The 24,536-nt window shown below is 49.6% G+C and overlaps 1 protein-coding gene across 1 annotated transcript in view; it reads right to left on the bottom strand.

The window, feature by feature from the left end:
* Positions 1-4,639: 4,639 nt before the first annotated feature.
* LOC112241737 (microtubule cross-linking factor 1) overlaps positions 4,640-24,536 on the bottom strand; it is a 204,394-nt gene continuing 184,497 nt past the window's right edge. The window contains exons 10-17 of the mRNA XM_042329610.1: positions 22,658-22,942; positions 20,654-21,010; positions 13,856-13,944; positions 8,544-8,791; positions 7,490-8,004; positions 5,004-5,363; positions 4,707-4,910; positions 4,640-4,654 (exon numbers count right to left, since the gene is read on the bottom strand). Coding sequence (XP_042185544.1) covers positions 4,640-4,654; positions 4,707-4,910; positions 5,004-5,363; positions 7,490-8,004; positions 8,544-8,791; positions 13,856-13,944; positions 20,654-21,010; positions 22,658-22,942 — 2,073 coding nt within the window. The remainder of the gene's footprint in view (positions 4,655-4,706; positions 4,911-5,003; positions 5,364-7,489; positions 8,005-8,543; positions 8,792-13,855; positions 13,945-20,653; positions 21,011-22,657; positions 22,943-24,536) is intronic.

The following is a 24,536-nucleotide window of genomic DNA, read 5'->3' as shown; positions in this document are numbered from 1 at the left end:
AGCAGAGGGATACTGAATGAGTGGTAAGTGGAGGCTGAAGCAGATGGATACTGAATGAGTGGTAAGTGGAGGCTGAAGAGACTGAAGCAGAGGGATACTGAATGACTGGTAAGTGGAGGCTGAAGCAGAGGGATAGTGAATGAGTGGTAAGTGGAGGCTGAAGCAGAGGATACTGAATGAGTGGTAAGTGGAGGCTGAAGCAGAGGGATACTGAATGAGTGGTAAGTGGAGGCTGAAGCAGAGGGATACTGAATGAGTGGTAAGTGGAGGCTGAAGCAGAGGGATACTGAATGAGTGGTGAGTGGAGGCTGAAGCAGAGGGATACTGAATGAGTGGTAAGTGGAGGCTGAAGCAGAGGGATACTGAATGAGTGGTAAGTGGAGGCTGAAGCAGAGGGATACTGAATGAGTGGTGAGTGGAGGCTGAAGCAGAGGGATACTGAATGAGTGGTAAGTGGAGGCTGAAGCAGATGGATACTGAATGAGTGGTAAGTGGAGGCTGAAGAGACTGAAGCAGAGGGATACTGAATGACTGGTAAGTGGAGGCTGAAGCAGAGGGATACTGAATGAGTGGTAAGTGGAGGCTGAAGCAGAGGGATACTGAATGAGTGGTGAGTGGAGGCTGAAGCAGAGGGATACTGAATGAGTGGTGAGTGGAGGCTGAAGAGGCTGAAGCAGAGGGATACTGAATGAGTGGTGAGTGGAGGCTGAAGAGACTGAAGCAGAGGGATACTGAATGAGTGGTGAGTGGAGGCTGAAGAGGCTGAAGCAGAGGGATACTGAATGAGTGGTGAGTGGAGGCTGAAGCAGAGATGGGAGGAGCAAGAAGGAGCCAGAAACACCCTCTTAGTGTAGAAAAAAAATGAAGCGCAATAGTAGTAATACTGTAGTAATACTGTAGTAGTACTGTAGTAGTACTGCACTTGGGGAAAATGCAGTAGAACACTGTGTGGAATGTGAAGGAAAAAAAGGTATTCAAGTAATTAAAAAGTAATAAAATATTACCATTACATTACCATAGTGTCAGTCAATGCTCTTTGATCTGAGAAGAAAACACCAGCACGGAGTTATCAAAATGTAAATGAGAATGTTAATTTTGTTTTCCTAGAAGCCAAATCGTAGAGAAGTGGAATGAATGGGTCGTTATGGCCCCCCGGTGTAGAAAATACATCTCCCAAATGTCTAAACTAGTGAGAAATATGATTATGTGCGAATTTGCTTCATTTACTATCAATCCTCAATTAACATATTTAAATCATTTATAAGATACTGAATTCTCTTTTGGTCATTTGTAGCTCAGTTGGTCGAGCATGGTGCTTGTAAAGTCACGGTAGTGGGTTCGATTCCCGGGACCACCACTATGTAAAATGTGTGTGCGCATGACTGTAATTCGCTTTGGATAGAAGTGTCTGCTAAATGGCATTATCTGATTAATATATATTCATATATATTAATATATATTACATGATGTGGACAGTATTTTATTTTACCTTTATTTTACTAGGCAAGTCAGTTAAGAACAAATTCTTATTTTCAATGACTGCCTACGAACAGTGAGTTAACTGCCTGTTCAGGGGCAGGACGACAGATTTGTACCTTGTCAGCTCGGGGATATGATCTTGCAACCTTTCGGTTACTAGTCCAACGCTCTAATCACTAGGCTACCCTACCGCCCCTCCACTCTAACCACTAGGCTACCCTCCCGCCCCGCCCCTCCACTCTAACCACTAGGCTACCCTGCTGCCCCTCCACTCTAACCACCAGACTACCCTGCTTCCCCTCCACTCTAACCGCTAGGCTACCCTGCCGCCTCAACACTCTAACCACTAGGCTACCCTCCCGCCCCGCCCCTCCACTCTAACCACTAGGCTACCCTCCCGCCCCTCCCCTTTAACCGCTAGGCTACCCTGCCGCCTCAACACTCTAACCACTAGGCTACCCTCCCGCCCCTCCCCTCTAACCACTAGGCTACCTCCCGCCCCTCCACTCTAACCACTAGGCTACCTCCCGCCCCGCCCCCACTCTAACCACTAGGCTAAAATGCCGCCCCTCCACTCTAACCACTAGGCTACCCTGCCGCCCCTACTCTCTAACCACTAGGCTACCCTGCCGCCCCTCCACTCTAACCACCAGGCTCCCCTCCCGCCCCTCCCCTCTAACCACTAGGCTACCTCCCGCCCCTCCACTCTAACCACTAGGCTAACTCCCGCCCGCCCCTCCACTCTAACCACTAGGCTACCCTGCCGCCCCGCCCCTCCACTCTAACCACTAGGCTACCCTCCCGCCCCCTCCACTCTAACCACCAGGCTACCCTCCCACCCCACCATTCTAACCACTAGGCTACTAACCACTAGGCTACCCTCCCGCCCCTCCCCTCTAACCACTAGGCTACCCTACCGCCCCTCCACTCTAACCACTAGGCTACCCTCCCGCCCCTCCCTCTAACCACTAGGCTACCCTGCTGCCCCTCCACTCTAACCACCAGACTACCCTGCTGCCCCTCCACTCTAACCACCAGACTACCCTGCCGCCCCTCCACTCTAACCACTAGGATACCCTCCCGCCCCTACACTCTAACCACTAGGCTACCCTCCCGCCCCTCCCTCTCTAACCACTAGGCTACCCACCGCCCCTCCACTCTAACCAGTAGGCTACCTTCCGCCCTCCACTCTAACCACTAGGCTACCTGCCGCCCCTACACTCTAACCACTAGGCTACCCTGCCGCCCCTACACTCTAACCACTAGGCTACCCTGCCGACCCTCCACTCTAACCACCAGGCTACCCTCCCACCCCTCCATTCTAACCACTAGGCTACTAACCACTAGGCTACCCTCCCGCCCCTCCCCTCTAACCACTAGGCTACCCTGCCGCCCCTCCACTCTAACCACTAGGCTACCCTACCGCCCCTCCACTCTAACCACTAGGCTACCCTCCCGCCCCTCCCCTCTAACCACTAGGCTACCCTGCTGCCCCTCCACTCTAACCACCAGACTACCCTGCTTCCCCTCCACTCTAACCACCAGACTACCCTGCCGCCCCTACACTCTAACCACTAGGCTACCCTCCCGCCCCTCCTCTCTAACCACTAGGCTACCCGCCGCCCCTCCACTCTAACCACTAGGCTACCTTCCGCCCCTCCACTCTAACCACTATGCTACCTGCCGCCCCTACACTCTAACCACTAGGCTACCCTGCCGCCCCTCCACTCCACTCTAACCACTAGGCTACCCTGCCGCCCCTACACTCTAACCACTAGGCTACCCTGCCGCCCCTACACTCTAACTACTAGGCTACCCTGCCGACCCTTCCCTCTAACCACTAGGCTACCCTGCCGCCCCTGTACTCTAACCACTAGGCTACCCTGCCACCCCTCCACTCTAACCACCAGGCTACCCTCCCGCCCGGCCCCTCCACTCTAACCACCAGGCTACCCTCCCGCCCGGCCCCTCCACTCTAACCACCAGGCTACCCTCCCGCCCGGCCCCTCCACTCTAACCACTAGGCTACCTCCCGCCCGCCCCTCCAATCTAACCACTAGGCTACCTCCCGTCCGCCCCTCCACTCTAACCACCAGGCTACCCTCCCGCCCTACACCTCCACTCTAACCACTAGGCTACCTCCCGCCCCTGCCCCTCCACTCTAACCACTAGGCTACCTCCCACCCCTGCCCTCTAACCACTAGGCTACCCTTCCACCCCTCCACTCTAACCACTAGGGTAGCCTCTAACCTAGGCTACCTGCCGCCCCCACTCTAACCACTAGGCTACCTGCCGCCCCTCCCCTCTAACCACTAGGCTACCTCCCGCCCCTCCACTCTAACCACTAGGCTACCTCCCGCCCCTCCACTCTAACCACTAGGCTACCTCCCTCCCCTCCCCTCTAACCACTAGGCTACCTCCCACCCCTCCACTCTAACCACTAGGCTACCTCCCGCCCCTCCCCTCTAACCACTAGGCTACCCTTCCGCCCCTCCACTCTAACCACTAGGCTACCTGCTGCCCCTCCACTCTAACCACTAGGCTACCTGCCGCCCCTCCACTGTAACCACTAGGCTACCTGCCGCCCCTCCACTCTAACCACTAGGCTACCTGCCGCCCTCCACTCTAACCACTAGGCTACCTGCCGCCCCTCCCTTCTAACCACTAGGCTACCTCCCGCCCCTCCCCTCTAACCACTAGGCTACCCTGCCGCCCCTCCCCTCTAACCACTAGGCACCACTAGACAGAACAGTGTTGCGTTTCCCTTTCTGTTGACGAGCCCCGTAATCAATTCCAGAAATCGCGAAAATGGGTTTACCTTGCCTACTAATGAGGGGCCTAAAATAGATGGTAGTAAACAAACAGTGAGTGACAGTATTTACCTCCATACACCCCACCTGGTTCCGGTCTCCTTCTCCATGCCTCCCCTCTCTGCTCTGGCCGGCAGACCCCAGTCTCTTCTCCTCCCTGAAGCTCTGTTCCAACAGCTTCTTGTTAAGCAGACGGGCTGCGTTCTCTGCCAGCGTGTATCCAGGCGGGGCAGACAGGTCCTGGCGTATACTGACCACCTCCGGTGTCCTCTCCCCCTCCTGTTCCCCCGGCCCTCCCTGGGTCTCTACTATCAGCTGCACCGGGCTGGGAGAACGCCCGCGGACATTCCTCAGGAACTCCTGGGCTGCTCCAAGGGACCTGGGGTCTTTGGGGTCTGAGGGTGATAGGCTGGGTACCCCTGGCCCCCCGGGAGGTGAGGGGTCAGGGGGAGCGGGGCGGGTGCGGCTTGGGGACTTGGTGAATTTGGACTGCAGGGGTTCGTAAGCTACGGGGGTGTGGTCTATGATGTTGAAGAGGCTGGACAGGCCGTCGTTGATGGTGGTGTGGACCGGAGAGTCCCTGGTGGTGGTGGAACGAGCCCAGGCCGACTCAGAGGCCCCCTGTTATTATACATTAACACTTAGAGTGGCCTCAGGCAGCTGACTACAACAATACGTAGATAAATATGACTGAGGATTCAAAACAATAACTACCTTCTGGGGGGTGGTGGGAGTCGGAACCCTGGGGCCGGTCGTGGAGCTGGAGGAGACCCCTACAGGGAGGTCAGCCTTCGATGATGTCGACAACTTCCTCTGGAGCTTAGGAGAACCGTACTTTGGAGAACAACATGTCCGCTCGAACTTGGACTGGACTACAGGAGAGTACTGTATCTTACGGATGTTTCTGGAGGGGGAGGAGATGGGGGTAGAGCCTCCTCCTATAGGGGTGAGGCAGCGGTGGGGGGAGCTGGTGAGGTTGCGGAGGATGTCAGTTTGTAAGCCCACACTGATGGTCTGGGTGGTCTGGGTTCCCCGAGTAGTGAAACCGTTGGTCTGACACGCAGTGTCTCGGAGCTATTAGGTTGAGAAGATAAAGTTGTAGAAATTAGAAGAATAAACTACATATACATTGACTGGTTCGTGCACAGTGGCTTGTGAAAGTTTTCACCCCCTTGGCATTTTTCTTATTTTGTTGCCTTACACCCTGGAATTAAAATAGATTTTTACATTACATTTTTTTTTTGATTTACTCAATATGTCGACTACCACTTTGAAGATGCAAAATATTTTTTAATATGAAACCAGCAAGAAATAAGACAAAAAAACAGAACTTGAGCGTGAATAACAAAAGTCAATACTTTGTAGAGTCACCCTTTTGCAGGAATTACAGCTGCAAGTCTCTTGGGGTATGTCTCTATAAGCTTGGCACATCTAGCCACTAGGATTTATGCCCATTCTTCAAGGCAAAACTGCTCCAGCTTCTTCAAGTTGGATGGGTTCTGCTGATATACAGCAATCTTTAAGTCATACCACAGATTCTCAATTGGATTGAGGTCTGGGTTTGACTAGGCAATTCCAAGACATTTAAATGTCTCCCCTTAAACCACTCGTGTGTTGCTTTAGCAGTATGCTTAGGGTCATTGTCCTGCTGGAAGGTGAACTTCTGTCCCAGTCTCAAATCTCTGGAAGACTGAAACAGGTTTCCCTCAAGAATTTCCCTGTATTTAGCGCCATCCATCATTCCTTCAATTCTGACCAGTTTCCCAGTCCCTGCCGATGAAAACATCCCCACAGCAGGATGCTGACCCACCATGCTTCACTGTGGGGATGGTGTTCTCGGGGTGATGAGGTGATGGGTTTGCGCCAGACATAGCGTTTTCCTTGATGGCCAAAAAGCTCAATTTTAGTCTTATCTGACCAGAGTACCTTATTCCATATGTTTAGGGAATCTCCCACATGCCTTTTGGCGAACACCAAACGTGTTTGCTTATTTTTTTCTTCAAGCAATAGCTTTTTTCTGGGCTCTCTTCCATAAAGCCAGCTCTGGAGCGTACTGCTTAAAGTGGTCCTATGGACAGATACTCCAATCTCCGCTGTGGAGCTTTGCAGCTCCTTCAGGGTTATCTTTGGTCTTTTTGTTGCCTCTCTGATTAATACCCTCCTTGCCTGGTCAGTGAGTTTTGTGGGCGTCCCAGTTTTGTTGTGGTTCCATATTCACTTCATTTTTTAAATAATGGATTTAATGGTGCTCCGTGGGATGTTCAAAGTCTCAAGATATTTTTTTATAACCCAACCCTGATCTGTACTTCTCCACAACTTTGTCCCTGACCTGTTTGGAGAGCTCATTGGTCTTCATGGTGCCGCTTGCTTGGTGGTGCCTCTTTCTTAGTGGTGTTGCAGACTCTGGGGCCTTTCAGAACAGGTGTATATATACTGAGATCATATGACAGATCATGTGACACTTAGATTGCACACAGGTGGACTATATTTAACAAATTATGTGACTTCTGAAGGTAATTGGTTGCACCAGATCTTATTTAGGGGCTTCATAGCAAAGGGGTGAATACATATGCACACACCACTTTTGCGTTTTTATTTTAATTTTATTTTTTACACAAGTAATTTTTTTTCATTTCACTTCACCAATTTGGACTATTTTGTGTATGTCCGTTACATGAAATCCAATTAAAAATCCATTTAAATTACAGGTTGTAATGCAACAAAATAGGAAAAACGCCAAGGGGGATGAATACTTTTGCAAGGCGCTGTACACAAGATAACCTTGACCTTTAGTTTAGAATGTACACAAGAAAATCTTTATTTCTAAATCCTGTCCAAACAATTGAATTGGCCAATCAAGTTGTAGTGACATCTCAAGGAGGATCAAAGGACATTGGATGCACCTGAGCTCAATTTGAAGTGTCATAGCAAAAGGGTGCGAATAGTGATGTAAATTAGATATTTCTGTCTTTTATTTTCAATAAATCTGAAAGAATTTGTAAAAACATGTTTTCTCTTAGTCATTGTGTGTAGATGGGTAAGAATGTGTATTTATTTAATACATGTTGAATTCATGCTGTAACACGACCAAATGTGCAATAAGTGAAGGTTTACTTTCTGACGACACTGAATACAATAGAATGGTGAACTAAGTGAAATGTACAGCTAGATAAACAACAACAACAACAACGTGAACAGACCTGTCTGTGTTGCTCCAGGAGGTCCGAGGTACCAGGGCCTGAGCGGTAGTTCCTTACGGAGAAGGCCACCTCCTTCATGTCATCACTGAGGTTCCGTGACAGCTGCAGCTCCAGAGACGAGGCGTACCCCACCGTGGGGATGGGGCCCACGCCAGACGGAACCCTAAGTCCGCCTCCCAGACCACCCCCACCCTCTAATAACTCCTTATGACAGGTGGAGGGCCACCTACCATTACCAAATACCTCGTCTGGTCCCCCTACCCCAGGGGGATCCCCCACCTCACCGCCACCCCCTCGCCCCTTGGTCCCTTTGGGGTACATGTAGTCCTGTTCAGGGGTTCCTGGGGGTCGGGTGGGGCTGTGGGAGACATGGACACTTGCCCCCCCTCCTCTGTTACCCCCGTTACCCCTGAGAGGGGAGTGCTGGCAGAGGGGATGGGGTTCAGGGCTGGACAGGGTGTTAGTAGTAAGCGTAGCACTGGTTGTCAGGAACCACAAGGCTGGCTGGAATGGTTCTGGAACTCATAGAGAGAGAATTCAGAATGATTGGAATTCAGAATGATTCAAATGATTAGAGTGATGGGAATTTAGAATGATTGGAATTTAGAATGATTGGAATTTAGAATGATTCAAATGATTAGAATGATCGGAATTTAGAATGATTGGAATTTAGAATGATTGGAATTTAGAATGATTCAAATGATTAGAATGATCGGAATTTAGAATGATTGGAATTTAGAATGATTCAAATGACTCAAATTATTAGAATGATTGGAATTTAGAATGATTCAAATGATTAGAATTAGAAGGGAAATAAATAATCTCCACAAGGTGGGAAGATGACAGTAAAACATTGGGTATGTTTCTGAATTTAGATTTAAAAAGCTTTATTGTCCACACACAATGTGAAAATGTGCTTGCAGGCTTCACCATAACATGATTGAAATGTAATTTTGATATAAAGTGAGAAAACACATTTGCCATCTTTGTCTTCACATTAACATGATTGCAATTCCAAAAACAAACAATGCTTAAACAGTTGGAGCATCAGTACCTGACGTGGGCCGTTCTGCCCAGGCTTCCATGGGTGTGGGGGTGTGGTGGCCTGGTGTAGGGGAGGGGCCAGGGACAGGAAAGCCCCACCCCTTACTGTTGAACTCCTCTATGTACTTCAGGTCATCAGGTGAAAGGGGTGGAGTCACGTCGTCATGGCCACAGTCACCATGACGACTCTTGTCAGGCAGGAAAGGAGAGCTGTCCATCAGACGCTGGAAGTCACTCATAGAACAGACTGACTTAGCCCTGAGGAGGAGGAGACGAGAATAAAGCATTAAACTACTACATTACCAAAAACATGTTACAAGGATAGGATCAGAGAGGACAGTGAAGGAGAGAAAGGAGAGAGAGGACAGAGAAGGAGAGAGAGGAGAGAGAAGGAGAGAGAGGAGAGAGAGGACAGAGAAGGAGAGAGGAGAGAGGAGGAGAGAGAGGACAGAGACGGATCAGAGAGGACAGAGAAGGAGAGAGAGGACAGAGAAGGAGAGAGAGGAGAGAGGACAGAGAAGGAGAGAGAGGGGAGAGAAGGAGAGAGAGGAGAGAGAGGAGGAGAGAGAGGAGAGAGAGGAGACAGGAGGAGAGAGAGGACAGAGAAGGATCTGAGAGGACAGAGAAGGATCAGAGAGGACAGAGAAGGAGAGAGAGGACAGAGAAGGAGAGAGGACAGAGAAGGATCAGAGAGGACAGAGAAGAGAGAGAGGACAGAGGAGGAGAGCGTGATCATTAGTACTGCATCAAAATTCTCTTACTAGAAGAAAGATATGTTGATACATTGACAGGTCCCCAAAAGGTAGAGTAGAAGGAGATATCTCTTTGACATATAAACAGTGTTTTTCAGCCTCTTTGTTGTCCTAATTTCCTGAAACTCTTAAAATAACCTAAAACATATCATCTGCTCTCCAAAAAAATAAAGTTAATGCGTTTCATTTCATGAGGGATCACTTTAAAACGATTCATTAATTGACTGTCAGGCTACAATGACTTGGATCATATCCTCTCCCAAAGAGACTTGGATCATATCCTCTCCCAAAGAGACTTGGATCATATCCCCTCCCAAAGAGACTTGGATCATATCCCCTCTCAAAGAGACTTGGATCATATCCCCTCCCAAAGAGACTTGGATAATATCCCCTCCCAAAGAGACTTGGATCATATCCCCTCCCAAAGAGACTTGGATCATATCCCCTCCCAAAGAGACTTGGATAATATCCTCCAAAAGAGACTTGGATCATATCCCCTCCCAAAGAGACTTGGATAATATCCCCTCCCAAAGAGACTTGGATCATATCCCCTCCCAAAGAGACTTGGATCATATCCCCTCCCAAAGATACTTGGATCATATCCCCTCCCAAAGAGACTTGGATCATATCCCCTCCCAAAGAGACTTGGATCATATCCTCTCCCAAAGAGACTTGGATCATATCCCCTCTCAAAGAGACTTGGATCATATCCCCTCCCAAAGAGACTTGGATCATATCCCCTCCCAAAGAGACTTGGATCATATCCCCTCTCAAAGAGACTTGGATCATATCCCCTCCCAAAGAGACTTGGATCATATCCCCTCCCAAAGAGACTTGGATCATATCCCCTCCCAAAGTGACTTGGATCATATCCCCTCCCAAAGAGACTTGGATCATATCCCCTCCCAAAGAGACTTGGATCATATCCCCTCCCAAAGAGACTTGGATCGTATCCTCTCCCAAAGAGACTTGGATCGTATCCTCTCCCAAAGAGACTTGGATCATATCCTCTCCCAAAGAGACTTGGATCATATCCCCTCCCAAAAGACTTGGACTTGCCTCTCCCAAAGAGACTTGGATCATATCCCCTCCCAAAGAGACTTGGATCATATCCCCTCCCAAAGAGACTTGGATCATATCCCCTCCAAAAGAGACTTGGATCATATCCCCTCCCAAAGAGACTTGGATCATATCCTCTCCCAAAGAGACTTGGATCATATCCCCTCTCAAAGAGACTTGGATCATATCCCTCCCAAAGAGACTTGGATCATATCCCCTCCCAAAGAGACTTGGATCCTTGCCTCTCCCAAAGAGACTTGGATCATATCCCCTCCCAAAGAGACTTGGATCCTTGCCTCTCCCAAAGAGACTTGGATCATATCCCCTCCCAAAGAGACTTGGATCATATCCCCTCCTAAAGAAACTTGGATCACATCCCCTCCCAAAGAGACTTGTATCATATCCCCTCCCAACGAGACTTGGATCATATCCCTCCCAAAGAGACTTGGATCATATCCCCTCTCAAAGAGACTTGGATCATATCCCCTCCCAAAGAGACTTGGATCATATCCCCTCCCAAAGAGACTTGGATCATATCCCCTCCAAAAGAGACTTGGATCATATCCCCTCCCAAAGAGACTTGGATCATATCCTCCCAAAGAGACTTGGATCATATCCCCTCCCAAAGAGACTTGGATCATATCCCCTCCCAAAGAGACTTGGATCCTTGCCTCTCCCAAAGAGACTTGGATCATATCCCCTCCCAAAGAGACTTGGATCCTTGCCTCTCCCAAAGAGACTTGGATCATATCCCCTCCCAAAGAGACTTGGATCATATCCCCTCCCAAAGAAACTTGGATCACATCCCCTCCTCAAAGAGACTTGTATCATATCCCCTCCCAAAGAGACTTGGATCATATCCCCTCCCAAAGAGACTTGGATCATATCCCCTCCCAAAGAAACTTGGATCATATCCCCTCCCAAAGAGACTTGGATCATATCCCCTCCCAAAGAGACTTGGATCATATCCCCTCCCAAAGAGACTTGGATCACATCCCTTATCACAGCAATCACAGGAATCTACTGTCACTTCTAGCAACAGAAAACAGAAACAACCTTTATTTCATAGCTGGTAGATGGTAGTCTGTTAAGGTAAAGCATAGCTGTTGTAACCAGTAGGATGGTAGTCTGTTAAGGTAAAGTATAGCTGTTGTAACCAGTAGGATGGTAGTCTGTTAAGGTAAAGTATAGCTGTTGTAACCAGTAGGATGGTAGTCTGTTAAGGTAAAGTATAGCTGTTGTAACCAGTAGGATGGTAGTCTGTTAAGGTAAAGTATAGCTGTTGTAACCAGTAGGATGGTAGTCTGTTAAGGTAAAGTATAGGTGTTGTAACCAGTAGGATGGTAGTCTGTTAAGGTAAAGTATAGCTGTTGTAACCAGTAGGATGGTAGTCTGTTAAGGTAAAGTATAGCTGTTGTAACCAGTAGGATGGTAGTCTGTTAAGGTAAAGTATAGCTGTTGTAACCAGTAGGATGGTAGTCTGTTAAGGTAAAGTATAGCTGTTGTAACCAGTAGGATGGTAGTCTGTTAAGGTAAAGCATAGCTGTTGTAACCAGTAGGATGGTAGTCTGTTAAGGTAAAGTATAGCTGTTGTAACCAGTAGAATGGTAGTCTGTTAAGGTAAAGTATAGCTGTTGTAACCAGTAGGATGGTAGTCTGTTAAGGTAAAGTATAGCTGTTGTAACCAGTAGGATGGTAGTCTGTTAAGGTAAAGCATAGCTGTTGTAACCAGTAGGATGGTAGTCTGTTAAGGTAAAGCATAGCTGTTGTAACCAGTAGGATGGTAGTCTGTTAAGGTAAAGTATAGCTGTTGTAACCAGTAGGATGGTAGTCTGTTAAGGTAAAGCATAGCTGTTGTAACCAGTAGGATGGTAGTCTGTTAAGGTAAAGTATAGCTGTTGTAACCAGTAGGATGGTAGTCTGTTAAGGTAAAGCATAGCTGTTGTAACCAGTAGGATGGTAGTCTGTTAAGGTAAAGCATAGCTGTTGTAACCAGTAGGATGGTAGTCTGTTAAGGTAAAGTGTAGCTGTTGTAACCAGTAGGATGGTAGTCTGTTAAGGTAAAGCATAGCTGTTGTAACCAGTAGGATGGTAGTCTGTTAAGGTAAAGTATGTTGTAACCAGTAGGATGATAGTCTGTTAAGGTAAAGTATAGCTGTTGTAACCAGTAGGATGGTAGTCTGTTAAGGTAAAGTATAGCTGTTGTAACCAGTAGGATGGTAGTCTGTTAAGGTAAAGTATAGCTGTTGTAACCAGTAGGATGGTAGTCTGTTAAGGTAAAGTATAGCTGTTGTAACCAGTAGGATGGTAGTCTGTTAAGGTAAAGCATAGCTGTTGTAACCAGTAGGATGGTAGTCTGTTAAGGTAAAGTATAGCTGTTGTAACCAGTAGGATGGTAGTCTGTTAAGGTAAAGTATAGCTGTTGTAACCAGTAGGATGGTAGTCTGTTAAGGTAAAGCATAGCTGTTGTAACCAGTAGAATGGTAGTCTGTTAAGGTAAAGTATAGCTGTTGTAACCAGTAGGATGGTAGTCTGTTAAGGTAAAGTATAGCTGTTGTAACCAGTAGGATGGTAGTCTGTTAAGGTAAAGTATAGCTGTTGTAACCAGTAGGATGGTAGTCTGTTAAGGTAAAGTATAGCTGTTGTAACCAGTAGTCTGTTAAGGTAAAGCATAGCTGTTGTAACCAGTAGGATGGTAGTCTGTTAAGGTAAAGTATAGCTGTTGTAACCAGTAGGATGGTAGTCTGTTAAGGTAAAGTATAGCTGTTGTAACCAGTAGGATGGTAGTCTGTCAAGGTAAAGTATAGCTGTTGTAACCAGTAGGATGGTAGTCTGTTAAGGTAAAGCATAGCTGTTGTAACCAGTAGGATGGTAGTCTGTTAAGGTAAAGTATAGCTGTTGTAACCAGTAGGATGGTAGTCTGTTAAGGTAAAGTATAGCTGTTGTAACCAGTAGGATGGTAGTCTGTTAAGGTAAAGCATAGCTGTTGTAACCAGTAGGATGGTAGTCTGTTAAGGTAAAGTATAGCTGTTGTAACCAGTAGGATGGTAGTCTGTTAAGGTAAAGTATAGCTGTTGTAACCAGTAGGATGGTAGTCTGTTAAGGTAAAGTATAGCTGTTGTAACCAGTAGGATGGTAGTCTGTTAAGGTAAAGTATAGCTGTTGTAACCAGTAGGATGGTAGTCTGTTAAGGTAAAGTATAGCTGTTGTAACCAGTAGGATGGTAGTCTGTTAAGGTAAAGCATAGCTGTTGTAACCAGTAGAATGGTATTCTGGGTAAATCGGAAACATTAGCAGTAATTGTACTACCTTTATTTATCCGAGTAGGCTATCGAAAATACTTCCACTAACATAAGATATGTTGAGGTAAACAGAAAGAAGAAGATATTTACCTGCCACAGCCCATGTGACCATAACAATGAGGGCCTGTCTAGATAAGTGAAAATATTACCTGTAGGTCTAAGACATTTATACAGTATTTCCAGGTAAGTGAACAGGTCAACCACCTTACCTGAGCAGACTGCCAAAGCCCATCTCTTCCTCCTCCTCCTCTTCCTCCGGGTACATTGGGTCCTCTATGTCTGGGATCTCATTCAGAGCCTGAAACAACATACGCAGACGTCTTAGTGGCGGGCTGGAATTAAAACCTGCACTGGGCAAGAATTGAAGAACCCTTTCATGTCTGAAAACACTCCCACATTTGACATTCCTGGAATGCATCCCAAATGGCACCTAACATAGTGCACTACTGTTGACCAGGACCCATAGTGCACTACTGTTGACCAGGACCCATAGTGCACTACTGTTGACCAGGACCCATAGTGCACTACTGTTGACCAGGACCCATAGTGCACTACTGTTGACCAGGACCCATAGTGCTCTACTGTTGACCAGGACCCATAGTGCACTACTGTTGACCAGGACCCATAGTGCACTACTGTTGACCAGGACCCATAGTGCTCTACTGTTGACCAGGGACTCTACTGTTGACCAGGACCCATAGTGCACTACTGTTGACCAGGACCCATAGTGCACTACTGTTGACCAGGACCCATAGTGCACTACTGTTGACCAGGACCCATAGTGCACTACTGTTGACCAGGACCCATAGGGCACTACTGTTGACCAGGACCCATAGTGCACTACTGTTGACCAGGACCCATAGTGCACTACTGTTGACCAGGACCCATAGTGCACTACTGTTGACCAGGAACCCATAGTGCACTACTGTTGACCAGGACCCATAGTGCACTACTGTTGACCAGGACCCATAGTGCACTACTGTTGACCAGGACCCATAGTGCACTACTGTTGACCAGGACCCATAGTGCACTACTGTTGACCAGGACCCATAGTGCTCTACTGTTGACCAGGACCCATAGGGCACTACTGTTGACCAGGACCCATAGTGCACTACTGTTGACCAGGACCCATAGTGCTCTACTGTTGACCAGGACCCATAGTGCACTACTGTTGACCAGGACCCATAGTGCACTACTGTTGACCAGGACCCATAGTGCACTACTGTTGACCAGGACCCATAGTGCTCTACTGTTGACCAGGACCCATAGTGCACTACTGTTGACCAGGACCCATAGTGCACTACTGTTGACCAGGACCCATAGTGCTCTACTGTTGACCAGGACCCATAGTGCACTACTGTTGACCAGGACCCATAGTGCACTACTGTTGACCAGGACCCATAGTGCTCTACTGTTGACCAGGGACCCATAGTGCACTACTGTTGACCAGGACCCATAGTGCACTACTGTTGACCAGGACCCATAGGGCAATACTGTTGACCAGGACCCATAGTGCACTACTGTTGACCAGGACCCATAGTGCACTACTGTTGACCAGGACCCATAGTGCACTACTGTTGACCAGGACCCATAGTGCACTACTGTTGACCAGGACCCATAGTGCACTACTGTTGACCAAGACCCATAGTGCACTACTGTTGACCAGGACCCATAGGGCACTACTGTTGACCAGGACCCATAGGGCTCTACTGTTGACCAAGACCCATAGTGCACTACTGTTGACCAGGACCCATAGTGCACTACTGTTGACCAGGACCCATAGTGCTCTACTGTTGACCAGGACCCATAGTGCTCTACTGTTGACCAGGACCCATAGGGCACTACTGTTGACCAGGACCCATAGTGCACTACTGTTGACCAGGACCCATAGTGCACTACTGTTGACCAGGACCCAGGCACTACTGTTGACCAGGACCCATAGTGCACTACTGTTGACCAGGTCCCATAGGGCACTACTGTTGACCAGGACCCATAGTGCTCTACTGTTGACCAGGACCCATAGTGCACTACTGTTGACCAGGACCCATAGGGCTCTACTGTTGACCAGGACCCATAGTGCACTACTGTTGACCCCATGACCAGGACCCATAGTCACTACTGTTGACCAGGACTCTACTGTTGACCAGGACCCATAGTGCTCTACTGTTGACCAGGACCCATAGTCACTACTGTTGACCAGGACCCATAGGCTCTACTGTTGACCAGGACCCATAGGGCACTACTGTTGACCAGGACCCATAGTGCACTACTGTTGACCAGGACCCATAGTGCTCTACTGTTGACCAGGACCCATAGGCACTACTGTTGACCAGGACCCATAGTGCACTACTGTTGACCAGGACCCATAGTGCTCTACTGTTGACCAGGACTACTACTGTTGACCAGGACCCATAGTGCACTACTGTTGACCAGGACCCATAGTGCTCTACTGTTGACCAGGACCCATAGTGCACTACTGTTGACCAGGACCCATAGGCACTACTGTTGACCAGGACCCATAGTGCACTACTGTTGACCAGGACCCATAGTGCACTACTGTTGACCAGGACCCATAGTGCACTACTGTTGACCAGGACCCATAGTGCACTACTGTTGACCAGGACCCATAGTGCTCTACTGTTGACCAGGACCCATAGTGCTCTACTGTTGACCAGGACCCATAGTGCTCTACTGTTGACCAGGACCCATAGTGCACTACTGTTGACCAGGACCCATAGGGCACTACTGTTGACCAGGACCCATAGTGGCTCTACTGTTGACCAGGACCCATAGGGCACTACTGTTGACCAGGGGCCACTGTTGACCAGGACCCATAGTCACTACTGTTGACCAGGGACTCTACTGTTGACCAGGACCCATAGTCACTACTGTTGACCAGGGACTCTACTGTTGACCAGGACCCATAGTCACTACTGTTGACCAGGGACCCATAGTGGACTACTGTTGACCAGGACCCATAGTCACTACTGTTGACCAGGGACTCTACTGTTGACCAGGACCCCACTACTGTTGACCAGGACTCTACTGTTGACCAGGACCCATAGTGCTCTACTGTTGACCAGGGACTCTACTGTTGACCAGGACCCATAGTGCACTACTGTTGACCAGGACCCATAGTGCTCTACTGTTGACCAGGACCCCACTACTGTTGACCAGGACCCTCTACTGTTGACCAGGACCCATAGGCTCTACTGTTGACCAGGACCCATAGTGCACTACTGTTGACCAGGACCCATAGTGCACTACTGTTGACCAGGACCCATAGTGCACTACTGTTGACCAGGACCCATAGGGCTCTACTGTTGACCAGGACCCATAGTGCTCTACTGTTGACCAGGACCCATAGTGCACTACTGTTGACCAGGACCCATAGTGCTCTACTGTTGACCAGGACCCATAGTGCTCTACTGTTGACCAGGGACTCTACTGTTGACCAGGGCCCATAGGGATCTACTGTTGACCAGGACCCACTACTGTTGACCAGGACCCATAGTGCACTACTGTTGACCAGGACCCATAGTGCTCTACTGTTGACCAGGACCCATAGGGCTCTACTGTTGATCAGGGACTCTACTGTTGACCAGGACCCATAGTGCACTACTGTTGACCAGGACCCATAGTGCACTACTGTTGACCAGGACCCATAGGGCTCTACTGTTGACCAGGACCCATAGAGCACTACTGTTGACCAGGACCCATAGTGCACTACTGTTGACCAGGACCCATAGTGCTCTACTGTTGACCAGGACCCATAGGGCTCTACTGTTGACCAGGTACTCTACTGTTGACCAGGACCCATAGTGCACTACTGTTGACCAGGACCCATAGTGGACTACTGTTGACCAGGACCCATAGGGCTCTACTGTTGACCAGGTACTCTACTGTTGACCAGGACCCATAGTGCACTACTGTTGACCAGGACCCATAGGGCTCTACTGTTGACCAGGACCCATAGTGCACTACTGTTGACCAGGACCCATAGTGCTCTACTGTTGACCAGGTCCCATAGGGCACTACTGTTGACCAGGACCCATAGTGCACTACTGTTGACCAGGACCCATAGTGCACTACTGTTGACCAGGACCCATAGTGCTCTACTGTTGACCAGGACCCATAGGGCTCTACTGTTGACCAGGTACTCTACTGTTGACCAGGACCCATAGTGCACTACTGTTGACCAGGACCCATAGTGGACTACTGTTGACCAGGACCCATAGTCACTACTGTTGACCAGGACCCATAGTGGACTACTGTTGACCAGGACCCATAGTCACTACTGTTGACCAGGACCCATAGTGCTCTACTGTTGACCAGGACCCATAGTGCACTACTGTTGACCAGGACCCATAGTGCACTACTGTTGACCAGGACCCATAGTGCACTACTGTTGACCAGGACCCATAGTGCACTACTGTTGACCAGGACCCATAGGGCACTACTGTTGACCAGGACCCATAGTGCACTACTGTTGACCAGGACCCATAGTGCACTACTGTTGACCAGGACCCATAGTGCACTACTGTTGACCAGGGCCCATAGGGATCTACTGTTGACCAGGACCCATAGGGCTCTACTGTTGACCAGGACCCATAGTGCACTACTGTTGACCAGGACCCATAGTGCTCTACTGTTGACCAGGACCCATAGGGCTCGACTGTTGACCAGGGACTCTACTGTTGACCAGGACCCATAGTGCACTACTGTTGACCAGGACCCATAGTGCACTACTGTTGACCAGGACCCATAGGGCTCTACTGTTGACCAGGACCCATAGTGCTCTACTGTTGACCAGGACACATAGAGCACTACTGTTGACCAGGACCCATAGTGCTCTACTGTTGACTAGGACCCATAGTCACTACTGTTGACCAGGGACTCTACTGTTGACCAGGACCCATAGTCACTACTGTTGACCAGGGACTCTACTGTTGACCAGCACCCATAGTGCTCTACTGTTGACCAGGGACTCTACTGTTGACCAAGACCCATAGTGGACTACTGTTGACCAGGGCCCATAGGGCTCTATTGTTGACCAGCACCCATAGTGCTCTACTGTTGACCAGGGACTCTACTGTTGACCAGGACCCATAGTCACTACTGTTGACCAGGACCCATAGTGCTCTACTGTTGACTAGGACCCATAGTCACTACTGTTGACCAGGACCCATAGTGCTCTACTGTTGTCCAGGACCCATAGGGCACTACTGTTGACCAGGACCCATAGTGCTCTACTGTTGACCAGGTCCCATAGGGCACTACTGTTGACCAGGACCCATAGTGCACTACTGTTGACCAGGACCCATAGTGGACTACTGTTGACCAAGACCCATAGTGCACTACTGTTAACCAGGACCCATAGGGCTCTACTGTTGACCAAGACCCATAGTGCACTACTGTTGACCAGGACCCATAGGGCACTACTGTTGACCAGGACCCATAGTGCTCTACTGTTGACCAAGACCCATAGTGCACTACTGTTGACCAGGGACTCTACTGTTGACCAGGACCCATAGTGCACTACTGTTGACCAGGACCCACAGTGTACTACTGTTGACCAGGACCCATAGTGCTCTACTGTTGACCAGGACACATAGAGCTCTACTGTTGACCAGGGCCCATAGTTTAATTTTTTTTTGTTATGGATCCCCATTAGCCAAGGCAGCAGCTACTCTTCCTGGGGTTTATTATGGACCCCCATTAGGTCCTGCCAAGGCAGAAGCTACTCCTCCTGGGGTTTATTATGGATCCACATTAGTTCCTGTCAAGACAGCAGCTACTCTTCCTGGGGTTTATTATGGATCCACATTAGTTCTGCCAAGACAGCAGCTACTCTTCCTGGGGTTTATTATGGATCTCCATTAGTTCCTGCCAAGGCAGCAGCTACTCTTCCTGGGGTTTATTATGGATCTCCATTAGTTCTGCCAAGGCAGCAGCTACTCTTCCTGGGGTTTAATATGGATCCCCATTAGTTCCTGTCAAGACAGCAGCTACTCTTCCTGGGGTTTAATATGGATCCCCATTAGTTCCTGTCAAGACAGCAGCTACTCTTCCTGGGGTTTATTATGGATCCCCATTAGTTCCTGTCAAGACAGCAGCTACTCTTCCTGGGGTTTATTATGGATCCCCACTAGTTCTGCCAAGACAGCAGCTACTCTTCCTGGGGTTTATTATGGGTCCCCATTAGTTCCTGTCAAGACAGCAGCTACTCTTCCTGGGGTTTATTATGGGTCCCCATTAGTTCCTGTCAAGACAGCAGCTACTCTTTCCTGGGGTTTATTATGGGTCCCCACTAGTTCTGCCAAGACAGCAGCTACTCTTCCTGGGGTTTATTATGGGTCCCCATTAGTTCCTGTCAAGACAGCAGCTACTCTTCCTGGGGTTTATTATGGGTCCCCACTAGTTCTGCCAAGACAGCAGCTACTCTTCCTGGGGTTTATTATGGGTCCCCACTAGTTCTGCCAAGACAGCAGCTACTCTTCCTGGGGTTTATTATGGATCCCCATTAGTTCCTGTCAAGACAGCAGCTACTCTTCTCGGCTCCGGCAAAATTAAGGCAATTATACAATTTTAAAACATTACAATACATTCATAACAGATTTCACAACACAATAAGTGTGTTCCCTCAGGCCCCTACTCCACTACCACATATCTACACCACTAAATCCACGTGTAGGTGTGTGTATAGTGTGTATGTTATCATGTGTGTGTGTGTACATATGACTGTGCCTGTGTGTGTGTGTCTCTTCACAGTCCCTGCTGTTCCATAAGGTGTATTTTTATCGGATTTTACTGCTTGAATCAGTTACCTGATGTGGAATAGAGTTCCATATAGTCAAAGGTCGTGCACTATATACGGAATAGGGAGCAATTTAAGATACTCCAGAGTCTGATGTCTCACCTGGTTCATATAGAGGAACCTCTTGTCAGAGTCTGATGTCTCACCTGGTTCATATAGGGGAACCTCTTGTCTGAGTCTGATGCCTCACCTGGTTCATATCGGGGAACCTCTTGTCAGAGTCCAGTCTGCTGGGAAGTGGGACCTCCAGGCTACCAAGGGAGTCTAGCGTCAGAGCGTCCAGGAAAATGTTCTCTGTTGGGCCTCTGACCCTCACTACAGCCCCCTGCTCTTCATGGGCCTCTGAGTCCGAGTGGGAGCGGGTGGGGAGGGAAACAGGGCCGGAGGTGGCAGAGCGAGGGGAGCAGGGTGACCGAGGGGAGCGAGGGACCTTACATGGGCTCTCCTGAGGGGAAAAGACACCCCTGTGTCCTCCTGCCGTCGCCCCATCTTTGACGTCGGAGGGTGAGCCCTCACTGCTCTGTCGGACATTCAGCTCTCTCTGCAGCTGTGGGGTGAGGAGAGAGAGGGAGGAGAGAGGAGAGAGAGGGAGAGAGGAGAGAGAGGGGAGAGAGAGAGGAGAGGGAGGGAGGAGAGAGAGAGAGGGGAGAGAGAGAGGAGAGGGAGGGAGGAGAGAGAGGGGAGAGAGGAGAGAGAGGGAGGAGAGGGAGGGAGGAGAGAGAGGGAGGAGAGGGAGGGAGGAGAGAGGGAGGAGAGAGAGGAGAGAGAGGGAGGAGAGGGAGGAGAGAGAGGAGAGAGAGGGAGGAGAGGGAGGAGAGGGAGAGAGAGGGAGAGAGAGAGGAGAGGGAGGAGAGAGAGGAGAGAGAGGAGAGAGAGAGAGGAGAGAGAGAGAGGAGGAGAGAGAGAGGAGAGGGAGGAGAGAGAGAGGAGAGGGAGGAGAGAGAGGAGAGGGAGGGAGGAGAGAGAGAGATGAGAGAGAGGGAGGAGAGGGAGGAGAGAGAGAGAGGAGAGAGAGAGGAGAGGGAGGAGAGGGAGGGAGGAGAGAGAGAGAAGAGAGAGAGGGAGGAGAGAGTGGGAGGAGAAGGAGGAGAGAGAGGAGAGGGGGAGAAAGAGGCGAGGGAGAGGAGAGGGAGGAGAGAGAGGAGAGGGAGAGAGAGGAGAGAGGAGAGGGAGGAGAGAGAGAGAGGAGAGGGAGGGAGGAGAGAGAGATGAGAGAGAGAGGAGAGAGAGGGAGGAAAGAGAGAGAGAGAGAGAGAGAGAGAGAGAGAGAGAGAGAGAGAGAGAGAGAGAGAGAGATAGGGAGGAGAGAGAGAGAGAGAGGAGAGGGAGGAGAGAGAGAGAGGAGAGGGAGGGAGGGAGGAGAGAAAGATGAGAGAGAGGGAGGAGAGAGAGAGGAGAGAGAGGGAGGAGAGAGAGGGAGGGAGGAGAGGGAGGAGAGGGGGGGAGGAGAGGGAGAGAGGGAGGGAGGAGAGAGAGGTAGATAGAGGGAGGAGAGGGAGAGAGAGGAGGAGAGGGAGAGAGAGAGGGGGAGGGAGAAAGGAAAGGAATGAGAGGAGAGTAGAGAGAGGGAAAGAGGAGAGGGAAGGAATGAGAGGAGAGGAGAGGGAGAGAGGAGAGAGGAGAGGAGGAGGGAGAGAGGAAAGGAATGAGAGGAGAGTAGAGAGAGGGAAAGAGGAGAGGAAAGGAATGAGAGGAGAGGAGAGGGAGAGAGGACAGGAGGAGGGAGAGAGGTAAGGAATGAGAGGAGAGGGAGAGAGGAGAGGAATGAGTAGTTTCAGACAGGGTGATGTGACTACAGAATAGGAAGAGACCAGGTCCCATAGGGCTCTACTGATGACCAGGACCCATATCACCCTCTCCATCTTGTGGTGCATGTTTCTCATGTTGCTGTCCTCCATCTTGTGGTGCATGTTTCTCATGTTGCTGTCCTCTCCCCCCTCCTCACCCTCTCCATCTTGTGGTGTATGTTTCTCATGTTGCTGTCGCCTCCCCCTCCTCTCCCTCTTCTCTCCCTTCACCTCCTCTCTCCCCCTCCTCACCCTCTCCATCTTGTGGTGCATGTTTCTCATGTTGCTGTCCCACTCATGTCTCTCCTGGTCGAAGCGTTCCAGTAGGCCTCTCCTCTCCTCTCCCTCCCCCTCCTCTCCCTCCCTCCCCTTCTCTCTCCCTTCACCTCCTCTCTCTCCCTCCTCACCCTCTCCATCTTGTGGTGCATGTTTCTCATGTTGCTGTCCCACTCTTGTCTCTCCTGGTCGAAGCGTTCCAGTAGGCCTCTCCTCTCCCTCCCCCACCTCTTCTCTCCCTGCTGCAGCTTCCAGTGGAGGTCCAGGGAGGTGCTGTGGCTCTCTGCCAGGAGGCAACGGTGCTCCTCTCGCTCCTGTTTAAAGGCCCAGTCTTTGTCTCCTCCTCCTCCTCCCTGCGTCTCCCCTCTGGCCTCTCCTCTCACCTCTCCTTTCTCTTCTCGTCTCTCCTCTTCCAGCTGGTTGAACACATAAACAGACAGGCAATAGATTAATACAGTTGAAGAACAATCCATAACAATGTGGTGACGTATGAGGATGGGTCCTTCTACTGACCGTGTGAGCTGACGTGGAGAAACTTAGTCTGTCAGGTGACCTGACTACAACCAGTCTGTCAGATGACCTGACTACAATCAGTCTGTCAGATGAACAGACTACAATCAGTCTGTCGGATGACCTGACTACAATCAGTCTGTCGGTGCATGCTTTGAATACATGTCCTGGTAATCCGTCTGTCCCCACGGCCTTGTGAATGTTGACCTGTTTAAAGGTCTTGCTCACATCAGCTATGGAGAGCGTGATCACCCAGTCGTCCGGAACAGCTGGTGCTCTCATGCATGCTTCTGTGTTGCTTGCCTCCAAGTGAGCATAAAATAAATTTAGCCCGTCTGATAGGCTGGCGTCACTGGGCAGCTCGCAGCTGGGTTTCCCTTTGTAGTCTGTAATAGTTTGCAAGCCCTGCCACATCCGTCGAGCGTCCAAGCCAGTGTAGAAGGATTCAATCTTAGTCCTGTATTGACGCTTTGCCTGTTTGATGGTTCGTCTGAGGGCATAGTTGTATTTCTTAAAGGCGTCCGGATTTAGTGTCCCACTCCTTGAAAGCGGCAGCTCTAGCCTTTAGATCGGTGTGGATGCTGCCTGTAATCCATGGCTTCTGGTTGGGAAATGTACGTACAGTCACTGTGGGGACGACGTCATCGATGCACTTATTGATGAAGCTGGTGACTGAGGCGGTATACTCCTCAATGTCATAGGATAAGTCCCGAACATATTCCAGTCTGTACTAACAAAACAGTCCTGTAGCGTAGCATCTGTGTCATCTGACCACTTCCGTATTGAGTGATTCACTGCTACTTCCTGCTTAGTTTTTGCTTGTAAGCAGGAATCAGGAGGATATAATTATGGTCAGATTTGCCAAATGGAGGGCGAGGGAGAGCTTAGTATGCGTCTCTGTGTGGAGTAAAGGTGGTCTAGAGGTTTTTTTTCTGATTGCACATGTGACATGCTGTTAGAAATGGTAGCTAGTAGTCAGTTAGCCACTGCTAGCGGTCTTCACCGTTAACAGCGCGATATCAACCCAGAGCATATCGGACTGCTTTTTCTCTTCCACATCTCCGGATTTCTACCGCAACCTTGAACCTTTACACTGGATCAACGCAGCTAGCTAGCTGCAATCCGAGTGGCTACTCCTGGCTTGAGCTAGCCTCGAGCTAGGTCCATCTCCCAGCTAGCCGAAGAGGTCCACCAGCCAATTCTTGGGCTACAATACCTCTTTTGCCAATTGGCCTGGACCCTTTACTGCCGACAAGGAGCCCGCTGGTCCATCACGACTGGTCTGCCGACGTAATTGTCCGAGGTGGTTTCAACAGACTCTTCCGTAGCAACGCCCCCGGAGGCCCTTCTGCCAGCCCCGGCCCGCTAGCAGTCTGATTCACTGTGTTTCCAGCTCGCCTAGTGTACTAGTGACTACTGAATCGGCTCCCTGACTCATATATTGCTACTCATTGGACCCTATGATCACTCGGCTACACATGCCTCGCCCTAATGTCAATG

Source organism: Oncorhynchus tshawytscha, linkage group LG10, assembly GCF_018296145.1.
Source record: "Oncorhynchus tshawytscha isolate Ot180627B linkage group LG10, Otsh_v2.0, whole genome shotgun sequence".
Lineage (NCBI taxonomy): Eukaryota > Metazoa > Chordata > Actinopteri > Salmoniformes > Salmonidae > Oncorhynchus > Oncorhynchus tshawytscha.
Note: the sequence above shows the minus strand (reverse complement) of the source record. Positions and strands in the feature narration are given on the sequence as shown.